This window comes from Centroberyx affinis, unplaced genomic scaffold (assembly GCF_046629955.1).
Source record: "Centroberyx affinis isolate AG114_WGS23_722 - 3 ecotype Tasmania unplaced genomic scaffold, CSIRO-AGI_Caff_v1 ptg006988l_1, whole genome shotgun sequence".
Classification (NCBI taxonomy): domain Eukaryota; kingdom Metazoa; phylum Chordata; class Actinopteri; order Beryciformes; family Berycidae; genus Centroberyx; species Centroberyx affinis.
Window position 1 is genome coordinate 1 of NW_027283540.1, and position 25,176 is coordinate 25,176.

Here is a 25,176-nt window from a genome sequence, read left to right on the forward strand (position 1 = left end):
GTTACCAAATTAACTATAGTGACGTGGTGGGTGTTGTAGAAAGAAGTGTAAGATGTCACTTTAGAAAGATGCCACTCCAAAAGACATTATATGTTCAGTTGTGTGTTCACCATTCCAGTGTTGATTAATTAATCTATTCATATACGACAAGTTGTCATATATGAATTCTCGTTGACAATGTTGCCAGCATTTTTTATAGAAGAAGACATAAATGATGGTTCGTTACACATCAAAGTGGTTGGTATGGTAGACAAACTTCCCAGCCACAGCCACCATTTACCAGCATTTGGCCAGTGGGCGGAGGTAATTTCTCACTCTATTTACATGGTTACCTACAGAAATAGAAGCCACTCTGACAGCTCAAGCCTGTGCCAATGCTGAAATATTCTCCAACTTATTGTTACACCCAAAGACATCACTAAAATCACTCAAATTTTAAGTTGAATTGATTTCTTGATCCCGTAAACTTACCCTTAGGATTTGAAATCGAGTCTCTATCTCTGTTAGTTTTATAGTTATGGCTAAAAATGGCAGAAATCCCAGATCCAGATCCAAAATCTAATCATCTCTCCCTTGGCCCAAGAACTATCTGTCCCCCTAACTTCATGGAAATCCGTTCATAAGTTCTTGAGAAATCCTGCTGACAGACAGACAGACAGACAGACAGACAGACTGACAGACAGACAGACAGACAGACAGACAGACAGACAGACAGACAGACAGACTGACTGACTGACTGACTGACTGACTGACTGACTGACTGACTGACTGACTGACTGACAGACAGACAGACAGACAGACAGACAGACAGACTGACTGACTGACTGACTGACTGACTGACTGACTGACTGACTGACTGACTGACTGACTGACAGACAGACAGACAGACTGACAGACAGACAGACAGACAGACAGACAGACAGACAGACAGACAGACTGACAGACAGACAGACAGACAGACAGACAGACAGACAGACAGACAGACTGACAGACAGACAGACAGACAGACAGACAGACAGACAGACAGACTGACCTGTGCTGTGGTTCCTCCAGTCCCTGCAGCGGTGCGCTCCCTGTCTCTGGCGGGCCGCGGCACGGAGGACCTGCGGGTGACGTGGTCGGCCGCCCCGGGCGACGTGGACCACTACGAGGTGCAGCTGCTGTTCAACGACATGAAGGTGTTCCCGCCCATCACGCTGGGCAGCGGCGTGGGCGAGTGCGTCCTGTCCTCCCTCACCCCCGGACGCCTCTACAAGATCCTGGTCTCCACCTTCAGCGGCCCGAACCAGCGGGCGCAGTTCATCGAGGGGCGCACAGGTGACTTTCATCGTCTGATCACACCGGGGCGCATCAGGCTGGGACGCCCTTAGAAGACCTTTCAAACCCTAACGAAGTTTGAAAACTCACTGCCTCGCACACACAGATATCACACACTTTTTGGGCTCCCAGTCGTAAATCTGCTCATACTAGACAGGCAGACTGAGGCAGACTCACTGAACGATAAAACCATTATCATAACCATTATGCCATTATCCTGTTCTTCTGACATAATGTAATAATAATAATAAACTTTAGTCACAAAAAATAGAGTAATATCAGTATCATAAATAAAAACAATTAAAGCATAGGCTACATTTAAAATGAGACACTAAGAAAAAGTACCAAATGAGAACAACACAGCAAATTATAAGAAGGCCTTTTCAAAAAGATAAGTTTTAACTTAAGAGATCCTTAATGTGTAATGTGAATTTATTATAGCACCTAGCAGCTGTTTTAAGGAAAGTGTTGCATATATATTATCATTATCACATTATTGGTATCAGTATTATTGTCATTATCAGTAACCATTAAATTCAGTTGTGGCAAAATAGAATTACTAGCTGTCAACAAGACAGTGACAGTGTTGATATTCATCATGGATTTAAAAGATTTTATTCTTTCTTTTCCGATTTTCTATATTGGCTCCCATAGACTCCCATTCATTCTGACCGCAAGTCTGTTCTCCTGCATTCATATTCCTCATATGTCTCAACTGGTGACCCCTGCTTGGTTTCTGATCAGGACTAAAGCTGGACTGTACTGCATGAAGACCTAGCTGTATATTAACAAATGTAAAACTGTGCTCGTCAGAAAGTTTAGAAGACATTTGACACAAAACATTAATCAAGGTAAAACAATATATTACCTTTCAGTGTAGAGCCTTAAACACTTGTGCAACATGTGACAGAAACAATATGTTACACAACAAATTGATCCAGGAGAGCTGCTCAGTGTCCAGCACTAGAAGTTTGAATGTGTTTAACTGTGTGAATATGAAGCAGACCTGGGCTGAGAAAGAGCCTGGTGCTTAATCGACTTTCCCTGGATAAATAAATAGATTAAAGACCCCATAAAATGGCATCTTTACTTCCTGGATTTGATGCATTTCCTGTTGAAACGGGATGTTGGGGCGGGACATAATGCAGTGAGGGATCATTCAAAAGTCTAAACCAATGGAATATGAGTCAGGGAGAGAAAGGCGGTTTTATTGATAGGAGGGGTGCGGAGGAGCGGGATAGTTCAAAAATCTGTTGGTTTTCTTGGTTAGAAATGTATATATACACCTACTAGTGCAGCATGAGATCACCATGAAAGATACTCTGTTTTCCACAAAGTAAAAGTAATGGGAGTTAATTTCATGGGGACTTTAAAAGCAAAATCCTACCTGAAGCCTGAAGCCTGTTTCCTCTCCTTGCCCCTCTCCCAGTTCCCAGCAAAGTGAAGAACATTCACCTGAGCAACAACGGCGAGAGCAGCAGCCTGAAGGTGAGCTGGACGCCGGGGCAGGGCGACGTGGACGGCTACTCGGTGTTTCTGTACCGGCAGAGCCAGCAGCTGGACGTCCGGCCCGTGCTCAAGTACCGGAACGAGCTGATCTTCGGCTCCTTGCGGCCGGGCCAGCTGTACAGCGTCACCGTGCAGTCGGTCAGCGGGGAGCTGGTCAACAACAACACAGCCAGCGGGCGCACAGGTCAGAACACACTCTGTACACCAACTGCTAATATGGTGTTTTTCTTTTTCTTACTACTTACTTACTAAGTGCACAGCTCTATGTCAATGTGGAGGAGACTGTGAAGGAGGCAGTGAAGAATAGGATCAACAACAACAACAAAACAATCAAACAAACGTGTTTCTGAAATACAGTTTTTGAAGTAAATCTTTGTGTTTGACAGTCTTTTTAAGCTAAGTTGCTAAGGTCATATTGAATATTGTTCTACTCTTTACAGTCACTGTATTGTCAGGGTTAATGAACAAATGGATTATGCTTTTAAAACTCTACACAACATGCATGCAACAGACATGATATTATAAAGTCTAGCCTAGGTTCTCAGATACTGTGATTTCCTTCTCACAACGTCACTGAATTCACCATTAACTATTCACCTGAACAGTTTATGATGTTGTATATGGTATCATTGTAATACCTGACCATGAAAACATAGGGGTAGACATCACCTTTTCTGTGTTATCATGTGTGGTTCAGGAGATAAGATGCAAAATACATAATTTGGTTATGACGGAAAGTAAAATGGCTGCCATGGCCGCCGCGAGGCGTTTTTGCGATGGCTTCATTAAATTCTTAAATTCTGTTTTCTGAATTTGTATGGAATGATTGAATTTATTGTTGAAGTTAGTTGAAACTGATTATAGAAATGAAACTCATGATGCTCTTACCAAGTTTTTATCCTATTAAAACCATATTACTTTTAAAAGTCCCTAGATGATTTGTTTACTGTCTATTAAATTGAAACTGGACTCTTGATCTACATTTAGACTTCAGACTTAAACATTTAGACTTGTGCCTGAAGACTTGAGACTGACTTGGGACTCAAACAAAGTTGACTCGGTCACACACTGATGTACGAACATTTTAAATTGTATTAGTGAGAGAGAATATAGAACCTTTTCTATGCAGCGTTGATAAATGAAGGCCCAGCCCAATATAGAGAAGGTGAGGATGAACTGGATAAAAGATGGGTGAAACAAAAGAGATAATTTTATTCCCCCCCCCCCCCAGTCCCCTCCGTAGTGACGGGCCTGCAGGCCGATAACCTCCACACCACCTGCAGCCTGCAGGTGAGCTGGCAGGAGGCGCTGGGCGTCGCCGACGGCTACAGCCTGCAGCTGCTGGACGAGAGGGGCGTCCTGCTGGCCAACTCCTCCCAGGCCTCGGGACACACGCGGCACCGCTTCGACGACCTCACCCCCGGCAAGAAGTACCGCGTCCTGGTCCAGACCACCAGCGGGGGGGTCCACAGCCCGGGGGTCGCCGCCGAGGCTCGGACACGTAAGAGTCTCTGTTTCTTTTTCGGACATTTATTAAAACAGGTTCCTTGACAATGCGTCTCACACAGCATGACGTAGACACAAATAATATTGGTATATAAAAAAAAAACAGAAAACTAATTAACAATACAAAGACATAAGATAGGAGAAGAGGGGGAAGGATATATATATACTTTCACATTCACCCCAAATTATCCAATTAAATGTTTACAGTATGTTTACTTTGCTAGATACATTATAACAGAAGACCATTTTTCTAAATAAATGTCCATCCGGAGTTGTAGTCTCGCCGTTATATATTTTCCATACAGTTCACAACCTTAAGTCTTTGGGTCCATTGGTCCAAGGTAGGTGGGTGGGGCTTAAGCCAGTTTATTGTAATCATTTTATGGGCTATTAACACAAGAGCTCTGAGCATATACAACTTGTTTTTCCCTAACCCCCTTTAAAGGTATATTGCCTAGAATTAACTGCTGTGGTTCAAATGATCTGTCTAAATTCAAAATTTCTCCTATTTCCTTTTTTACCTTTTCCCAAAATACTTGTAATTTAGGACAATCCCAAAACATGTGTGAAAAGTCTCCTATTAGACCACATCCTCTCCAACAGAGAGGGGTAGATTTCTTGTCATAGTTGGATATCACTAGAGAGTCTCTGTTTCTTGTTTGGACCGGATAAGGCCGGGTTCACATGAGCGTTTGTGATGTGTCAGAAAACAGACAATATCCCATGTGTTTCAGTGAGACCTACTGTATGTGTTGTTGGATGACCCAGATTGGAGCGCAGTGCATAAAAATATTGCAACTCGGTTCGTCAAAAATGTTTCGAGACGCCCACACCAACGCCCACACCAAACCTTGAAACCTTGAAAGCTTGATGCCAAATGTCCCATGTGAACGCCTCCTGTGAACTCTGTTCTATATACAAAACTAGAAAACGCTGAAGAGACACAACTCTTGCTCTCAGTAAAAAACAACTTTATTTAGTCAACTTGTAACCGCTCTAGGGAAATGTGTCAAGAAACAAATGCTTACACTGTGTGTTATCCGGTGAGACAAATGCTCTAAAATTCCTCATTAATACTGGTAGTGGAATTAATAGGGGAGGAAATGCAAAATGGGAACTAGGTAAAGTGAGCGAGCATGAAGAATGTTTGAATGAGATGTTGAACGGAAAATTATGATCAAAGAAACTACGCCTGCATTTGCAGTTTGTAGAGAAATGTTACTTTTCCGTGTATTTTAAAATGCCTGAACTTTTACCCCAGTTTGAGTATTTTTTCTCGAATCAGTTTTATTTTTCGACCCAAGAGCAGCGAGTTTAATGGCAGCTTGCATTTCCAGTGAAAGTCATTCTAGACTTAACTGCACATAACTGGAACAATAGCTTTCTTTGATGTGAGCTATAAAAGCTTGGCTGAAAATGAGCCATCAAATTATACGCAAGGACCACAAAAGAATGGGTAGATTTTCTGTCAAAAGTAACTCAGTACTTGAGTATCTTTAGTGAGCCACTCCTACTTTTACTTGAGTACTCTCACTCTGAAGGAACAGTTCTTCTGCTTGAGTAAAAGATTTCATTACTCTTTCCACCTCTGGTTCGTAGTTAGTTGAGAAAAAATATGTATTTATTTATTTGTTCCGCTCATGGTAGTGCACAGTTCAAGAAAAGAAAAAAAGAAATTCACAATCAAAACACAACTCAATTTACACATTCCATGACAGGGAGCAGAAAATCTTATTTTGCCCCTCACTCAAAATATAAAAAATAGAAATAGATGGTCTGTCAATTACAGTTACTTAACAACCAATACTTACAGTAACATGATAAATAAAGAAGAATCAAAAGCCATACACAATAATTCACCATCAACTAAGGAAACCCATTACCTGACACTTCATATAGTCTAATTATTCTATAAAAGAGAGAGTGATGGTAAAATAAATAAATACTGAAAGCTGACACCTTAAGCCTCCCTCCCTCTCTCCCTCTCTCCCTCTCTCCCTCTCTCCCCTCTCTCCCTCCCTCCCTCTTTCCCTCTCTCCCCTCTCTCCCTCTCTCCCCTCTCTCCCTCCCTCCCTCTCTCCCCTCTCTCCCTCTCTCCCTCTTTCCCTCTCTCCCTCTCTCCCTCTCTCCCCTCTCTCCCTCTCTCCCTCTCTCCCCTCTCTCCCTCCCTCCCTCTCTCCCCTCTCTCCCTCTCTCCCTCTTTCCCTCTCTCCCTCTCTCCCCTCTCTCCCTCTCTCCCTCTTTCCCTCTCTCCCTCTCTCCCCTCTCTCCCTCCCTCCCTCTCTCCCTCTCAGGCCCTGCAGCGGTCACTGACCTGTCCGTCAAAACCAACACCACCAGCAGCCTGTCCTTCCAGTGGTCGCCACCGGAGGGCGAGTTCGAGGCGTACGACATCTCTCTGTACCGGGCGGACGCCACGCTGCAGGAGCGGCGGCGGGGCCAGCCCAGCACCCAGCTCTGCTCCTTCCACCGCCTCACGCCCGGAGCGCCCTACAGGCTGCTGCTGCTCACGCTCAGCGGGGAGCAGACCAACGACTCGGCCGTCTGGGCCAGGACGGGTGAGCGTGTGTGTGTGTGTGTGTGTGTGTGTGTGTGTGTGTGTGTGTGTGTTATACTGCTCTGAAAGCTGGGGGAAGTAGGAATTAACATATGACGCATTCAGAGGTGGAAAGTAACTAAGTACATTTACTTGAATACTGTACTTAAGTACAATTTTGAGATACTTGTACTTTACTTGAGTATTTCCATTTTATGCTACTTCATACTTCTACTCCACTACATTTCAGAGGGAAATATTGTACTTTTTACTCCACTGCCTTTATTTGATAACTTAAGTTACGAGTTAGTTTGCAGATTCAGATTATTAATACAAAATATAATCAACTAATAAATTGTGATGTATTATTATAGATTACTGTAAGCTACCCAGCAGTATGTAAAGTAGTGGAAATCAGCCCCACCTTTTCCAGCTGCAACATTAAAGTGATGCTTACACATTAAAGCATCAATAATTATAATTCAATAATATAATAGATACTGTATTATTCTGAAATGGGCCATTCTGCATAATGAGTACTTTTACTTTTGTTGCTTTAAGTACATTTTGATGCTAACTAATACTTTAGTATATTTATACTGTGGTACTTCTACTTTTACTTAAGTAAAAGATCTGAGTACTTCTTCCACCACTGGACGCATTATATTGTTGGAAATATAATGCCTCTGATATTTCTAATACTACTAAAGGGTATTTGCAGGTCTGAAAAGTCATGAAAAGATTTAAGCCTTAAAAGTATTAAAATGTCTTGAATACAGTTAATTAGAGTTAATAATTTTTTCATCATGCAATGACAGGTGTCTTTGCGCTGCATGTCCACTCTTTTAGTTAACACAGGGCAGAATTAGTAGTATAATATGCTTCCTATCTTACAATTAATTTCCTGTAAGTTCCCTTTTCTTATTATACCCATGTATAGTTTATACTTTCATTAGCTGTGTTCAATCAGAAATTGGCTGGTTTAGGTAGCCTTATTTCTTTCTGTCTTTATTTTTTTTTTTAATTGGTCTTAAATTCAATTCCAGGCAGCATTAAAAAGGTCTTAAAAAGTTTTACATTTGACTTTCTGAAACCTGCAGAATCCCTGTACTATTACAAATTCTAAAACAATATTTTATTAATACGTCTCTGAAATGAAAGCACATTATGCAATGGAGTATTTTCTTTTTTCTGTGTAATATTTGTGGTTTATTGGCCTTTATGCCAAATCCTGCTCATCTGGTACTGCAGGTTAAAACTAGAGCTAAGAATTTACTAAGAAAGGAGTTCATTCCACAATGCTGTATATCCGTTTGAAAGAAATTGTTGCCTGAATTACTCAGTATTTCAAAATCAGGTATAATTACATCTGCAAAGGTCTTTTTCTACTTAATATCTAGAATAGTATTCCCCAGTGATTCTTTCTTACATGACAGCAGTTATATTCTAGGAGCAGGTCTGCATGCTTTTTCACATAATGGATCTCTTTTTGGAGGAAACTCTTCAGAAACCACCTGACTTCATGGTCTTTCCTCCAGTCCCAGCAGCGGTGACGTCTCTGAAGGCCCAGAGCGGAAACCAGACGGACGCTCTGAGGGTGAGCTGGGACCGGGCCGGCGGCGAGCTGAGCGGCTACCTGCTGTCCCTCTACAACCCCGACGGCTCGCGGCAGGCCGAGGAGGGGCTGGGGTCAGAGGTCACCCAGTTCGTCTTCCCCGGCCTGGTGCCCGGGCGGCTCTACCAGGCCGTGGTGCTGAGCCGCAGCGGAGAGCTCGCCAACGGAGCCAGCACACTGGGCCGGACGGGTGAGACTCAGTGTTAGCACAATGTCATGGAAGTTTGAGAGGTGTTTTCCTGACAGGGGAAGTCAGGGAATTTGATCACTTCTCTGGGGAAGTCAGGGAATTTTTATACGTCACTTTATAGGTGCACTACCAGACATACCTGATTGAATGTACCGTGTTTTTCATCATCTGAAAGCCATTTTGATCTAAAGGCTTCTGCTTAAATACTTGAAATTTGTTCCTTAGACAAATATAAATAGTGAAGTTGATGCCTATGTATGAATTTCTTTCCCAAAGTGGCTACTTTAAAGCACTGATTCTCAACCTTTTTCATATCAAGGACCCCTAATTTAGTCCACATTAGGGCCACGGACCCCCATTTGATGAGATTTTGTCTCTTGAACCCAAATCTAAGAATATTATTATTGTTAGATATGATTTTGTCCAGAATTCCATGACTATCTGTATTGCAGGTAGAGAGATAACAGTGAAACTACGATCAAAGCAGTCATTCTTCTACATTCTCTAGTTGTGTTAACTTCTTGTAAATGAAATTATGCTGAAGTTTAACAACAACAACTTTACTGGGGAACCTCTGGAACCCCCTCAAGAACCCCCGGTGGTCCCCGGACCTCACGTTGAGGACCACTACTTTAAAGAATCTAAAATATAAGATAGCTTTGATTTTTTTTACACTTTTTTGGTCATTGCATAATTCCATCTGTGTTATTTCATAGCTTTGGTGTCTTTGCTATTATTCTAAAATGTGAAATAGTAAAATGTGAATAGTAAAAATAAAGAAAAATGTGGTGTGTGTCTTTTGACTGGTAGTGTATAAAGCAGAATTTACTTTACAACTTGTTTCACATAAATAGAGTGAAAAATAACACTGATGAAATACAGTAATAAAAAACATAGAACAAAGAAATGCAATAATAATCTGTGCAAGGGAAATAAAAAACAGTCAAAGGGCTTAAAATGAAAACATCTCACATCTTGTCTAACCAACAACAAAGCAGGTTTGTTGACCCTATATTTCATCACTCATCCCCCCCCCCCCCCCCCCCCCCCTCAGCCCCCAGACCTCCCACCTCCTTCCTGTTCGGCGGGGTGACCAACACCTCTCTGGAGATCACCTGGAGCGGCCCCGTCGACTCGGACTACGACGCCTTCGACCTGCAGTGGACGCCCCGGGACCAGCTGTCCGTCATCAACCCCTACAAAACCCCCACCTCCGGCAGCCGGATCCTGCGGGGCATGTACCCCGGGCGGCTCTACAACTTCAGCCTGCGCTCCGTCAGCGGGGCCGGGTCCGGGGCCGGGTCCGGGGCCGGGTCCGGGGCCACGCCCACCTACAGCCTGCCCATCCACAAGAGCATCCGCACCAGTAGGTGGCAGCGACATCTTCTGTAGGGAACAACAGGCGGTGACATCAGCAGCCACCAAAGACCAGCCAATAGCAGAGGGCCAGTTCAGCAGCATGCTTTTTACCATTAGATGTCACTGGTTTCACACAGGTTTCACACCCTCCTCCTCCTCTTCCTCCTCCTCCTCCTCCTCTCCGCCTTCTCCTCCTCTTCCTCCTCCTCCTCCTCTTCCCCCCCCCCCCCCCCCCACCTCTTGTTCCTCTTCCTCCTCCTCCTCCTCCTTCTCCTCCTCCTCCTCCTCTTCCTCCCCCCCCCCCCCCCACCTCTTGTTCCTCTTCCTCCTCCTCCCCCTCCTCCTCTTCCTCCTCCCCCTCTTGTTCCTCCTCCTCCTCTTCTTCTCCACCTTCTCCTTTTCTTCCTCCTCCTCCTCCACCTCTTGTTCCTCCTCCTCCTCTTCCTCTCCACCTTCTCCTTTTCTTCCTCCTCCTCCTCCTCCTCCTCTTCCTCCTCCTCCTCCTCTTCCACTCCACCTTCTCCTCCTCTTCCTCCTCCTCTTCCTCTTCCACCTCCTCCTCTTCCTCCTCCTCCTCCTCCCCCTCCTCTTCCTCCACCTCTTGTTCCTCTTCCTCCTCCCCCTCCTCCTCTTCCTCCTCCCCCTCTTGTTCCACCTCCTCCTCTCCACCATCTCCTTTTCTTCCTCCTCCTCCTCCTCCACCTCGTGTTCCTCCACCTGCTCTTCCTCTCCACCTTCTCCTTTTCTTCCTCCTCCTCCTCCTCTTCCTCTTCCACCTCCTCCTCCTCCTCCTCCTCTTCCACCTCCTCCTCCTCCTCCTCTTTTCTTCCTCCTACTCCTCCTCCTTCTGCCTACTCTTCCTCCTCTTCCTCCTCCTTCTGCCTACTCTTCCTCTTCCTCCTCTTCCTCCTCCAGAGCCGGAGCGAGTCCTCGGCCTCCACTGCCGCCCCCAGAGCTCCACCTCCATCTCGTGCTCCTGGGGCCCGCCGGAGGCCGACTACGACTCCTACACCATCGAGTGCCTCCACCAGGACTCCCGAAGCCTGGTCTACTCCCGCCGCACCGGCCGCGACTCCACCGCCTACCTCATCACCCAGCTGGAGCCGCACAAGCGCTACACCGTCTACGTCAAGGTCATCTCCGACATCATGACCGGAGAGGCGGCGCAGGACAGCGTGGTCACCATGATCGACCGTGAGTGACGGAAGTGCACGCATTCTTTACTCAAGTCAAAGTGCAAATACTCACCTAAAAATATATTCTGGTAAAAAGTAGTTTCTTAGAAAAAGTCATTTCTAATGTTCTTTCTGTTGAGCGTTCCTCTGAATCCCAGATGAGAAAGAGTCTGCAGCTCAAACCACTGACGTCAACTCTAGCAGCTGAATTCACTAACGTTAATTCTCTGCTCTTTTGTTGCTTCTCTCTCTGTCCCTTTCCCTCCCTTTTTTTTTCAACAAGACAGCAAACAATAAACAAATCAAAGTTAAAATCAAATAGACACCGTCCACAATAACAACAAAATAGTGTAACTAAACAAAACATTGAGAGACACAGGGCAACATCTCACCTCAAGAATCATATGGTCAAGCACATCCTCAATACAGGAAGACTATACAGAGGCACAATCAATCTGGTGCGATGGGAGGTTTTCCATATAATCTGCAAAGGGTTGTCATATCTTGTAAAACGTTTTACTCTTATTCTTCAACCAGTAAGTTATTTTCTGTAGGGGTATACAGCTATTAATTTCAGAGAGCCACATTCCAATTGGGAGGGGGGCATCTGATTTCCATTTTAACGCAATACATTTTTTAGCAATGGTCAGCAAAATTTCTGTGAGCCTTATAGCATGGCTATTTTTAAGGTTGGAGTTAGTAAAGTTACCCAGTAAACAAATCTCCGGAACCAATGGAAAGACCCTTTCCCTCCTTTTTGATGTCACTTTGGTGAACAAGCAGCCAATCACATCTGTCTCTTGATCAGCTGCTTCCTGGATGGAAGCAGCTGATCAAAAGAAAATCAGTTGATGATTTCCCAAGAGTAACAAGTCTGTTTTTTTAAATGAGTAGAAAGTATAGATTTTTCTTTTGAAATGCACTGAATAAAAGTAAAAAGTCTTTAGTGAAAGAAAAAATTGAATAAAGTACAGATACTTGAAAATCTTGAAAGTATTTGTAGTTCCCACCTCTGGAAGGGGCTTAGCGTGTTCTGCCCTGCAAAGGCAAAAGGCAGTAACTTTTGATTTGGTTTGAAAATGAGAGTTTGTGATTTTTGTTTGTCAGTGTGAGGTCAGAGGAGGATGAGAATGAGGACTAACCTCTCACTAAGTCGACAAATCACTGACGAATCACTACATTTTCAAATATCTTCTTACAAGTGATTTGGCTGAGTAGTAAAAACATAAAGCCATTTTCTCAATTACACGCTTTCACAGTTTGTGACTTTTTCCTTTGTAGTTTAGAGTTTGCTGAGTGATCCGTTATACTGTAGGTTGCTGTGGACATGAAGCAAACACCGTGACTTTGTTGAATCTAGAAATGCTGAAATGGGTGGTGTTTGTCCCTCCAGGTCCGCCCCTCCCCCCCCTCAGCACCCGGGTCAGCGACAGGACCGCTGTGGTCACCAAGTCCTCCATCTTCTTCAGGTTCAACTGCAGCTGGTTCAGCGATGTCAACGGAGCGGTCAAGTTCTTCACCGTGGTGGTGACCGAGTCTGAAGGTGGGGAGACCGGAGTTTTACTTATACAAACATTTCTCTGAGGCAGAGCTGCTGTGGAGGGTTAGAAATAATCTGATTGGTTGAGTTAAAGCCTGAAAAAAATACATGTTAAAAACTCCTTGATGTTAACCAGGTGTTTGGAAAAGTCATGGAAATTTGTCAATAAACCTTTTTTCAGTTTTTCAAATTTCCTCATTACATAAGTCCCAAAAGGTATAAAGATAGTTAGCCAAAATGAGGCCTGGAAAATTCAAATCACCTCAAAAAACAACATTACCATTTGGACATAGATACTGACAAATATTGATCATGGAAATGTTGCCAATTATGATGGAGCAGCTTTGGGAAATGAGGTTTTTGAATTGCAAAAATGTGTTAATCCTCAACTTGTCATACTGAATCAAAACAGCTGCAGATCCTCTAATCCAACCTAGGGCTGGGCAATATGGACAAAATCAAATATCATGATATTTTTTACCAAATACCTCAATATCGATATTGCGACAGTACTGTAGGGATGATGATTGGTGCTTTCACAAAATATTTACACAATGAGATTTTTGATAAATAATCATCAGTAATGTGGATATAATGACTAAGTGGGTAAAGGCAAATAATAGAACAGCTAGAACAGTCTGGTAAATTCAGAAAACTACATCACTTTACTGTAATGCAGCCTGTAAAACCAGGAAAAGACAACACTTATGCCATATCACAATATTACGATATCCAAAATCTACGATATCTAGTCTCATATCACAATATCGATATAATATGCTGTGCTTCCTCTCCACACCTGAAGACATGGAGAGCGTGCAGCCGGAGCAGCAGCACCCTCTGCCCTCCTACCTGGACTACAAATCCAACAGCTCCGTAAGGTCATACCAGACCGGCTACTTCCCCAGCCGCTGTGCCGAGGGTCCGGACAGCGGCTCCCAGGGCTTCGAGATCAGCCTGGGGACCGGCATGGACAGTCTGGGAGGGAGCTGCGACCACAAAGCGTCCCAGGACAGAGACCGGGACCGGGACCGAGACCTGGACCCGGAGAGGGAGAGGGAGCTGAGCGCGTTCTGTGACGGACCGCTCAAACCCAAGACTGCATACAGGTACTGAAGATAGCAGGTGATACAGCCGATTTAATTTTATTTCACTTCATTTTACTTCATTTAATTTAACTAGAATTTATAACCTCCTCCTCTCCTCTCCTCTCCTTGCCTCCTCTCCTCCTCTCCTTTCCTCTCCTCTCCTCTCTCGTCTCCTCTCCTCTCCTCTCCTCTCCTCTCCTCTCCTCCTCTCCTCTCCTTGTCTCCTCTCCTTTCCTCTCCCCTCTCCTCTCCTCTCCTCTCTCCTCTCATCTCCTCTCCTCTCCCCTCTCCTTTCCTCTCCTGTCCTTGTCTCCTCCTCTCCTCTCCTTGTCTTCTCTCTCCTCTCCTCTCCTTGTCTCCTCTCACCTCTCCTCTCCTCTCCTCTCCTCTCCTTGTCTCCTCCTCTCCTCTCCTCTCCTCCATGGTGGGACACACAAACGCACAAACCGCTCTCCAATTATAGTAGTGGGATTTATTCGTTTTTTATTTAACTTAACTTTATTTTTGTTTATTTTATTATTTTTTTCCAGTGTCATACACTCTAGGTACATGTTTTCTAAACAAACTCAGCTGTCACACACATCGAGTATGTTGCCATTTTGCCCAGGCTTTACAGATAGTTTTCCACATAGAATCAACTTTATTTGAAACATACCACAAAGATGAGATATCCATCTTTCAAAAAACATATCCCAAATTAAAAAAAAAAACACTTTTACACTGGATATTCTATATTTTAGTGATTTTGAAAGATGAAATTCAAGGTAACTGTTTTTCTCTCCAAAATGGATACATATGGTTTAGTATCACAAATATTTTTTTTTTCATTTTGGCGCAAATCTCTGCAGTCGTGTCTGTACTGACTTGCGATGAAACCAAGCATCAACCCGGAGTGTGTTCTGTCTTCCAGGCTCAGCGTTCGAGCGTTCACCCAGCTGTTTGACGAGGAGAAGAACGGCGTCACTTCCCCGCTGTACACCGACACCTTCCTGTCCCTGCCCCTGCTCACTGAGGCCGGTGAGGAAGACAAGTTTACTTATAAAGCATCGTCAACTGACAAAAAACTCAGAGATCAACATAAAATAGAGGGTGTTATGAAAGCAGGCAGTCGGCAGGAGCAGAAAGTAAATGACAGGCTGCAGGGAAGGGAATGAAGAGAAAGGAATGGCTGGTAAAGGGAAAATGGAAAGATAATAATTTCATATAGTTAACAGAGTATTCAAGTGTGACGATATGTATATTCTTATGAATGAGGAGCCAAGACGGTGAAGAGCTTAGATTGACAAAATCAGTGTCATCTTTTAAATCAGTTCTTCAAATGCAATTTTACAGACTGGCCTTTGTTATTTTTAGTATTTTTCTGTTCAGAAAACGTTGGACCCGTGACAACTATGCTCCACTACACCTTTGATCAAGAAAGTATAAAGTAGAATAAAATAGAATTGAGTTTCAGCCACAATCAGCCTTCATCAGACTTTCTTGAATAAAGCTGTAGTCATGGCGGGTCCTTATGATCCATTTTTTTGACTCAGCACCTGAAAATGCAATGTGCGTCAAACTATATACATAGTAATAGCAGTATGAGTAGTAGTATTATTAGTATTTGTATTAGTATTAGTAGTAGTAGTAGTACAGTATAAATATTGATATTGGTATTAGTGTTAATGGTGCAACATGTCTGTCTGTCAGTGTGAGATGAGGTTTGTTGACGGTGTGTAAATGTGGTTTTGCTCCTGCAGAGCCTCTGACCGGTGTGATCGAGGGCATCAGCGCCGGCATGTTCCTCATCGCCATGATTGTGGGAGTCACCGCTCTGCTGGTCTGCAGGCAGAAGGCCCGCAAAGTGTGAGTGTCTGTCTGTCTGTCTGTCCGGCTGGGAGGCTGCTGTATGCTGTTGTATGCTTTGTCCTTGTCTAACTCACACATACATACAATTTACATTTTTACGTTTTATGCATTAAGCTGTCAGAGTGCAGCAGGGTGTTTCTGCTCTGTCTTCCCTCCCTGGATAATAAAGGTTAACATGCTGCTGTGTGTTTACAGGAGTGTTCAGGAGAGACCAGCGGTCAGGATGAGCATGAGGAGAGAGAGACCGACCTCAGCAGTACACATGGGGGTCAGAGGGTAAGAGGAACACGCTAATACGAATGCTAATGCTAATGCTAATACTAATGCTAATGCTAATACTAATGCTAATACTAATGCTAATGCTAATGCTAATACTAATACTAATGTTAATACTAATACTGTTGGAGGTGCGTCAGGCTGCAATGTCCAGCAGGTTAACATCCATGTGTAAACTCACCATACTAATACAAATACCAATACCAATACTAACACAAATACTAATACTAATATTAATAGTAATAGTAATACTGATATTAATACAATACTAATGTTAGTACCAATACTAATATTAATTTTAATACCAATACTAATGTTAGTACCAATGCTAATACAAATACCAATACCAGCGCCAATACTAATACTAATACTAATACTACTGCTATTATTACCACTACTACTGCTACTACTAATAATAATAGTAGTAGTGCTATTAGTATTATTACTACAACTACTGTTACTACTACTTGCTGCTGCTACTAATCCTACTACTACTACTACTACTACTAATACTACTACTACTGCTGCTACTACTACTACTTCTACTACTACTATGATTACTACTACTGCTACTATTATTATTATATGTAACTGCCTGTAACAACAACATAAAATGAACACATGTAGTATGTAGAAAGGAAGGACAAGCAATGGGACACAATTAACAAGTAGAAACAATTACATAGAAATACACTGTATAATATTCTGTAAAAGTGCATTTTAAGACACAATCAAGGCCAAACAAAGTCATAATATAAACGTCATTCAGCTTCAGTTTGGTAAGGTTAAGGTCACACCTTTTTTCCTCTGGGTTAAAGCAGTTTGTGGCTCATTATGTTTGCTGACTCCATTGTTTGATCATACCATATTTTTATTACATAATTCAGTGCAATTAATGTTTAGGTGTGCCTTGGTTTATTGTGTGCTGCATACATCTGCCTTAGTAATAAAAAGGTGGGGAGCCGCTGATGTAACAGGTTCTTATAATACAGTAAATCCTTCAGCAGATGTAGTTTATGACCAGTCACTCACTTTTGTCCCTTCTGTTTCAGCAACCGTCGCATTTCCAGGTAAATTCTGTGTTTTCCTGCTGAAATCAAAAAATCTCTTCTGTTGAATGGCTGATTTGTCTTTTGCCCTCTGGATATTTTGTGTACTAATTATTTTGTCTGTATCCTGCAGCCCCATCAAGATCATGCACTTTGAGTCTCACTACACCAAACTGCAGGCCGACTCCAACTACCTTCTGTCAGAGGAGTATGAGGTTAGTTGTGGGGTTGTAACTGCAATTCAATTCAACTAAAATAAAATCAATACAACTTTATTTATCCCACATGGGGAAATTATAATAGTTTACAATTGTCCAGTGTTAGAAACATCATGATTCTCATCAGGATTTTTTATTGCTTCTGCTATGGGGGTATTTTCCCTTTGATTTGTCTTACACTGGAATACCAGAAAGTGCCAACCTGACAGGAGGAGGGTGAATTTGTTGTGTAGTAGGTGTGACTTGTCATCTAATATTGCAGTGTTGCATTAACAGAATGAAGGAATGTGCATTTCATAAGCACAATAATTGCGCAGGAATTGGTCACAGATTGTCACAGACAGTGATAAACTATAGAGTTTAGTTGAAGAGTTGTCCAAAAAAGTGTGTTACATCCATTTTGGAAAATAAAAACATTACCTGAAGTCCATCATTAAATCCCTAATATATTATAGGATTCATTATTTAAAAGTGTTTTTTTTAAGTTGCCTTCTGCACTTTAAAAAGTCCCAGAATGTATCTTAATTTTTTTCTATCAAGCAAGTTATATGACACTTTTTCCAAATAGTAGATATGTTTGAACAAAACACTGTATTTGTTTTTTCAAAATGGATATATATGGGTTTAGAATGCAACCACAATATTTAACCCTTAACCGTTTTCGTGTTAGGACCTGAAAGACTGGGGGATGTTGAAAGGCATTCTGGGAAATGTAGGAAACCTCTAACTGAAGTAGAAGTAGACGAGGCAGGTTGAGGGAAAGTGGCTTCACCAAAAAAGTAAATGACAACACTTCATCACTTCATAACTCTTGAACACTGAACATCACAGTTACATGATACATAACAGTGTGAGAGGATCTGAGGTTGGATTTTCCCTTCTAACCCCCCGCTGCTCCCCCTTCATGCATCATTAAACCCTGATCCTGTTGTTCTCCTGTCAGGACCTGAAGGACGTGGGTCGAAACCAGCCGCTGGACACCGCTCTGCTGCCGGAGAACCGCGGCAAGAACCGATACAACAACATCCTTCCCTGTGAGTGGGAGGCAGCCGTTTACAGCCATAAATATGGAGTGATTAAGAGAGATTACACTGGGCTGCCAGGCCACACCCCTTCTAGTTTGGCAACCTCCACATTACTCAGCAGTGCATCCAGCATTTATGTGGGAAGCGTCTTGCTCAACCTCTCTCTTATTTATCTCATGTTCAGATGACTCGACGCGGGTGAAGCTGTCCTACGTGGATGACGATCCCTGCTCCGACTACATCAACGCCAGCTACATTCCTGTAAGCTCACAGATCCATGGAGGGATTGCATGTACTTGACAGTTTCATGTTTGAGAGTATGGACAGTGCTGCTAAAATAAACAAAACCCACACCATGCATTATAAACACACAATGTCAGGAATAATAAGGACTTTCCATTGTGGTATTGGGTGGGACTGGGGCAGGACAACAAATCTGCAAAAACAATCCATGACACTTTTTCCAAATGGTAGATATGTTTAAACAAAACATATTTGTTTTGTTATACCATATATATCCATTTGTTTTTTCCAAATGGATATATATGGGTTTAGAATGCAACCACAATATATTCGTGTTAAGACCTGAAAGACTGGGGGTTGTTGAAAGGCATTCTGGGAAATGTAGAAAGTCACTAACTCAAGTAAAAGTAGATGAGGCAGTTTGAGGGAAAGTGGGTTCACCAAAAAAATAAGTTACAACACTATATACATATACTGTATAATACAATCATTGGTCAGTCATTGGTAAATCAATCAATCAACACCAACAATCAATTTGATATAAATATTAACAGAATGTGTGGAAAGTGAAGATGCCTCAAATGCATCAAAGAATATCTTTATTTCTTCAGACTTTCCCAGTCATATTTACCACTTTGTTGGTTTGTTCATGTTGGTTTGCTGTAATTCTGATATTTCTGACGGGACTTGAAGCCAGGATAAGACGAGGGGAATTTTCTGTGTTTAAATCTTTTTTATTGAGGAAGCAGTCGTAAAAAATACATTCCGTATTACAGATTTGTCCTCGCTTTAGAGTTGGAGACAGAACAAACAAACAAAGAGAAAAGAAGAGAAAAGAAACAACAAGACAAAAACAAAGACATGTATACAACTATCCCCTTAACCCACCCCCCTCCCAGACGAGGGGAATTTTCATAAATATTACACCAATAAGGAGGCAAAAGAATGTAATGCAAGTAACGACCAATCTGTTGGAACAGTGATGCCGTACTTTACTCTGTTACAGGAAAAAGTAATGTGATTACAGTAACACATTCCTTTGTAATGCGTTCTGTTTTCCTACTGCAGCTGTGTTATTCTGTGAAAATGTCAATGAGTTTTGTTGTAGATGTAGAACAAAGGACTCCCGCACACTGTCTACTTTACTTGCAGTTAGAAAAGTTTATTGGGAACAACGTTTCGGTACACAGACCTTCATCAGGTTATTTTTTTTAAATAGCCTGATGAAGGTCTGTGTACCGAAACGTTGTTCCCAATAAATCTTTAGTTACAGCTACAGTCGGCCCATGGTCTTCTCCTACGCACCTGTCGATCCACAGGTGTGCAAAAGTTCTGCCCCTTAATGAGTTTTGATGTGAAAATGTGTTTCAGGGGAACAACTTCCGTCGGGAGTACATCGCCACCCAGGGTCCGCTGCCGGGAACCAAAGACGACTTCTGGAAGATGGTGTGGGAGCAGAACGTCCACAACATCGTCATGGTTACGCAGTGTGTGGAGAAAGGCAGGGTGGGTAGAACAGGCTCATGTCATGTGAATGGAGTCGAATCGTTTTTAGGATCCATTTATGTTGTTGATCAGAGCTGGGGGCCAGTCATGCATTGAATTGAGAATGCATGGTAAATTCCTGTTCAGTTCCTGGAGTTGGAGTGTGAATGTCACCCAGCTGTAAGGAAACAGAGTGTGAATTGAAATTGGAATGACAGAACTGAATTCCATTTCATTCCACAGGCTGCCTTGACTTGCTAAATTCTCACTAATTAGTTTTAGTTTAGTTTAGTTTTATTTTTTTCACAATTTAAAAAAATACACAAATGACCAAAGATAACAAATAATATACAGTGCAGGGAGAGGCAGAAAACCCAATGAGCTTATTTGAAGCCTCCACCTAAAAAAATTATAAATCAAATATTATGAATCAAATATCATGAGTCAAATAAAATAAATCAAATACAGTCATAATGTATGTATTACGAATACATGTTCTGCACCTGAAAGTTACCCATAACATTTTATGATATTCAGTATTGATGATATATAACACTACATGTAATCTCAGATATGTGGTAAGAATAAAAAACAAAAAAAAACATGGAATTTCACAGAATTTCATTTAATTAAATTCAACTTGAAACCTTCAATTACAATTCATCTTTTTTTCAAATTCCAATTCTAATTTCAATTCCTCAGCTGAATTGGAATTGATGAGTTCATTAATGAATTGACTCTAACCCTGCTGTTGGTCATAAGGGTCAGAAGGCCTGGCTCAACAGTTTGGGTGGCGGCCTCCTTTGATTGGCCCGAGGGGTGCTTACATCATTTGTGGGGGACGACATCTTTCACTTGTGGCACTTCTTGCCGTATCAGTAATTTAGTCATTCATCCAAAACTATTCCTTCCCCCCTGTCCAGGTGAAGTGTGACCACTACTGGCCGTTTGACCAGGATCCTCTGTACTACGGAGACCTGATCGTCCAGATGCTGTCGGAGTCCGTCCTGCCTGAGTGGACCATACGAGAGTTCAAGATCTGCAGCGTACGTTTGGATGCTTTTCTGAACCATTTTTTCACTTGTTTTAAAGGAAGAGTTCACCCAAAAATTAAAATTCTGTCATCATCTACTCACCCTCATGCCAAATGAAACACAGGTGAAATGTGTTAGTCCATATAACACACAGGGAGGCTGCCAGCACAACTTGGTAGCAGCCTTCTCCAAAACAACTGAAGTCAATGGGGACCTGTTCTTTAGAGCTCCACAACAAAAGCAGCCAAACAATCACACTGTGAATAGAAAGACCTATACACCATTATTTGTTGCAAATCAATCAGCTGTAGTTAAGATTTGCACTAAATGATGGTGTAAATATACTGTAGGTCTTTTTGGAACTCTGAAGAACTGGTCCCCACTGACTTCAGTTGTTTTGGAGAAGGCTGCTATGGAGTTGTGCTGCAGCCTCCCTGTGTGTTATATGGACAAACTTCACCTGTGTTTCAACTGGCATGAGGGGGAGGAGATGATGACACAATTTTCATTTTTGGGTGAACTATTCCTTTAAGAAAAATTTGATTTTGTGGCTGGACCCCAGTATTCAGTTACCAGTCGGTCGCTTCTCCCACTTGTCCACTCTACCCCCCCCCCCCCCCCCAACATCAACATCAGCATCCTAAATCAATCGTACGCCCTGCTCCGTCCTGACCGTGTGTCTCTGTGTTTGTCAGGAGGAGCAGCTGAGCTACTCCAGGCTGGTGCGTCAGTTCCACTACACGGTGTGGCCCGACCACGGGGTTCCAGAGACCACCCAGTCCCTGATCCAGTTCGTCCGCACGGTGCGGGACTACATCAACAGGACGCCCGGATCCGGCCCCACTGTGGCCCACTGCAGGTAGACACCAAGGACCGTTCAGTCTTTAATAACCCACAGACCAACTGGTCTCACTTAAGCTGTTTCTATTTTTGTCTATTTTTGTGTCTTTTTTTCTGTAAAACACTCTGTTTGTTAAAAGTACTTGAATTGACTTGACCAGTAACATCTGTAAGTAACAACTCTAAGTAAATCCATAAATGTTAGTAACCCATCACTATCCAAATTTTTTATACTACTTTAAATCATTTTAATTCTTCTATTTTTATTGCTTATTTTTATATTCAACTTGTGTGCTTATATTCTATTTCCTTTTCCCTGCTGAATCCTATTACTTTTGCCGCTGCAACAATTTAACTTCCTCACAGTGAATCGATAACGTTTCATCTAAAATCATCCTAAATTAAGGTGATTTAAGATAAGATGAATAAATTTAAGTGCTAATATAAATTTAATCTCTAGTCTATGAGTGATTAAGAATGAGATGTCCTGTTGTGAGTCGTCGATATGCAGATCTGTTCCTGCACCAGTCTCCAAGGCAAATTCCTGCACATTCCTTGTACTGGGTGAATAAAATGAGACTGAGCTTGAACCCGGTGTGTGTGTGTGTGTGTGTGTGTGTGTGTGTGTGTGTGTGTGTGTGTGTGTGTGTGTCCGTCCTCCCAGTGCTGGCGTGGGGCGAACAGGGACCTTCATCGGCCTGGACCGGGTGCTGCAGCAGCTGGACACCAAGGACACAGTGGACGTGTACGGTGCCGTCTTTGACCTGCGCCTTCACCGCTCACACATGGTGCAGACCGAGGTACGTGTGTGTGTGTGTGTGTGTGTGTGTGTGTGTGTGTGTGTGTCCAGTGATGTAGGTGTAAATTAAAAGTTGGGTCAACTACAATCTACAGTTTGTGATTGAGAGATTTTGAAAAATATACAGAATAATACCAATTTGTCTTTTATTTTCTTATATAGACCATATTTTTTGGATTACTTGTATGATTACTTTAATGGATGCTTCTATCTGTTAGTATGGGTGGCCCTGGTGGGAATTGAACCCCTAACCCTGACAGTGTTAGTGCCTTGCTCTACCATCTGGCCTACGGAGAATCGGTATTGAATTTGAGGATTTGTATTGTCTGAAAAAGGCGACTAAACTCTAGTACTAGTAGAAGTACTGAGATCTTTTACTTAAGTAAAAGTGGCAATACAACAATGTAAAGATACTCCATTACAAGTAAAAGTCCTGCATTCAAAATCTTACTTAAGTAAAAGTACATAAGTATTGGCAGCAAAATGTACTTAGAGTATCAAAGTAAACTAATCTTAACAATTTAGCTATACTTTTGGGTAGTCTAATCTATAACAATGCTATTTTATAGTTATTTAATAAAGATGTTTGATAATATAAAATATTGATCTGAAAAGTAACTAGTAACTATAGCTGTGAAATAAATGTAATGGAGTAAAAAGTACAATATTTCCCTCTAAAATGTAGTGGAGTATAAGTATAAAGTAGCATAAAATGGAAATACTCAAGTAAAGTACAAGTACCTCAAAATTGTACTTAAGTACAGTACTTGAGTAAATGTACTTAGTTACTTTCCACCACTGTAAATACATAAGACACGCTAAAATCAACCAATAGAATAAGAGATAATGGACATAACAGAGAGTCTGGGATTAGTACAGCTTTGGGTGCCCGTGTGACACTTGGTGGATCTGGTGTGACATCATGGTACTCATCCCTATGTCCCCCCCCCTCAGGTCCAGTATGCGTACCTCCACCAGTGTGTTCGTGACGTGCTGCGGGCCAGGAAGCTGCGCAGCGAGCAGGAGAACCTCCTGTGCCCCATCTATGAAAATGTGAACCCCGACGCCCACAGAGGTACGTGTCTTTCAGCAGCAGGCCTCCCAGGTTAAAGTAGGGGGAAAAAAAATCACAAATTAGACTTCAGATTTCATTTGCGACTCACATAGCTCAGTTAGAGAGATCTGAGTTGAAACAATCTATTATCAAAACTAATTTATCCCTTTTTTTTGTTTTCGGCCCACAGATATGGTGTACACCAGACGTTAAAGATTGTATTGACTACTGAGTGAGAGAAAAAAAAAAAAAGAAGAATCACTTTGTACTTTTATATGTTGAGCACTACAGGGATACATGGCAATTTTATTTTTCTACTATTTTTGTTTATATTTTCATCACCAGATATTATCGAATAGAGAAAACTATATGACTATTTAAGTACAACAGAAGATTAATTTCAACAGAATTGTATATACTTACATCATATCTGTGTGTGTGTGTGTATATATGTTGCTCTATATTTCTATTATGGCTGCTTTTTTGAATTATGTATTGTCACTGTGTTTGATAAGCTATAACATTTGCACATTATGGCTGTGACAAATCACAGAGAAAAAACTGCAACTGACCAAAAGACCACTGTCTTGTCATCTGCTTCTCTGAATATGATGCTGAAGAATCGCTTAAAGCAAACTCAGTTCTGTACAGTAAACATTTTCTGCATCACTATCCATTTTCAGAGGATGATTCATCATGACTCAAAGTGAAGTAAGCCTATATATCCTGGCAGCAGTAAATGCGTCGCCTATCTATCTTGGGTTTCTAGCGGTAAAGAAAACTGAGCGGCCAAACTCACGGTCATATTCTCAGCACTGAGGCATACGCTGCATTGATTGTCTCCTGAACCAACAAATGATTAGCAGTTATCAGTAAAGAGATTTTATAGAAGCCTTTCAGAAAGTCGTCCGTAATTTCCCTTGAGCAGATAAAGTACTAACTGTCGACTGAGGTGTATTTGTTTGATAAATTAGACATTTATGTTTCAGTGTTGTATAGCCATGGCTGGTTCTTGTATTAGCAAATGGAAAAAAATAGTTTATTTAATCATAAATCTATGTAAGGTGTCATATTAAGAGTGTATTATGTATTTTATTTGTTTTTACTTTTGTATTAATTGTGCTTCATTGTATAAGAGGAAATTGTACAGAAGGAAGCATAGCATGTGTAAGCAATTAAACATCATAGAAAAATGTAGAAATCTCTTAAATCTATGAGTATTCATCCATCAACGATGCATACCTGCTCAAACATGACTGTAGTACTCACTGTCAAGGAATGCTAGATGGGAATCATTGCACAAACAACCAATGACAGAGAATTCCTTGCACATTGTAACAGTTAGTTCTCAGTCCCATATAAATTATCCTATGTATATGACATATCGTGACGCATTTTCTGTGGGTGTTTCAATAAAACAAGTAATTATGTTTTTTAAGATTGCATGACTGACATACCATTATTTTCTAT

General features: G+C 41.9%; 1 protein-coding gene across 1 annotated transcript; it reads left to right on the top strand.

The window, feature by feature from the left end:
- Nucleotides 1-1,053: 1,053 nt before the first annotated feature.
- Nucleotides 1,054-25,104, top strand: LOC139639241 (receptor-type tyrosine-protein phosphatase beta-like; the record flags this gene model as incomplete). The annotated part of the gene is made up of 22 exons (XM_071513319.1): nucleotides 1,054-1,317; nucleotides 2,747-3,010; nucleotides 4,058-4,327; nucleotides 6,627-6,890; nucleotides 8,407-8,673; nucleotides 9,728-10,039; nucleotides 10,948-11,226; nucleotides 12,601-12,750; nucleotides 13,553-13,856; nucleotides 14,746-14,852; nucleotides 15,575-15,680; nucleotides 15,879-15,959; nucleotides 17,012-17,029; nucleotides 17,142-17,223; nucleotides 18,170-18,260; nucleotides 18,436-18,512; nucleotides 19,866-20,000; nucleotides 20,903-21,025; nucleotides 21,709-21,872; nucleotides 22,518-22,653; nucleotides 23,607-23,727; nucleotides 23,897-25,104. Coding segments are annotated over 22 exons (3,638 nt in total), but the record flags the coding sequence as incomplete, so codon positions are not given.
- Between the last annotated feature and the right edge of the window lie 72 nt (nucleotides 25,105-25,176).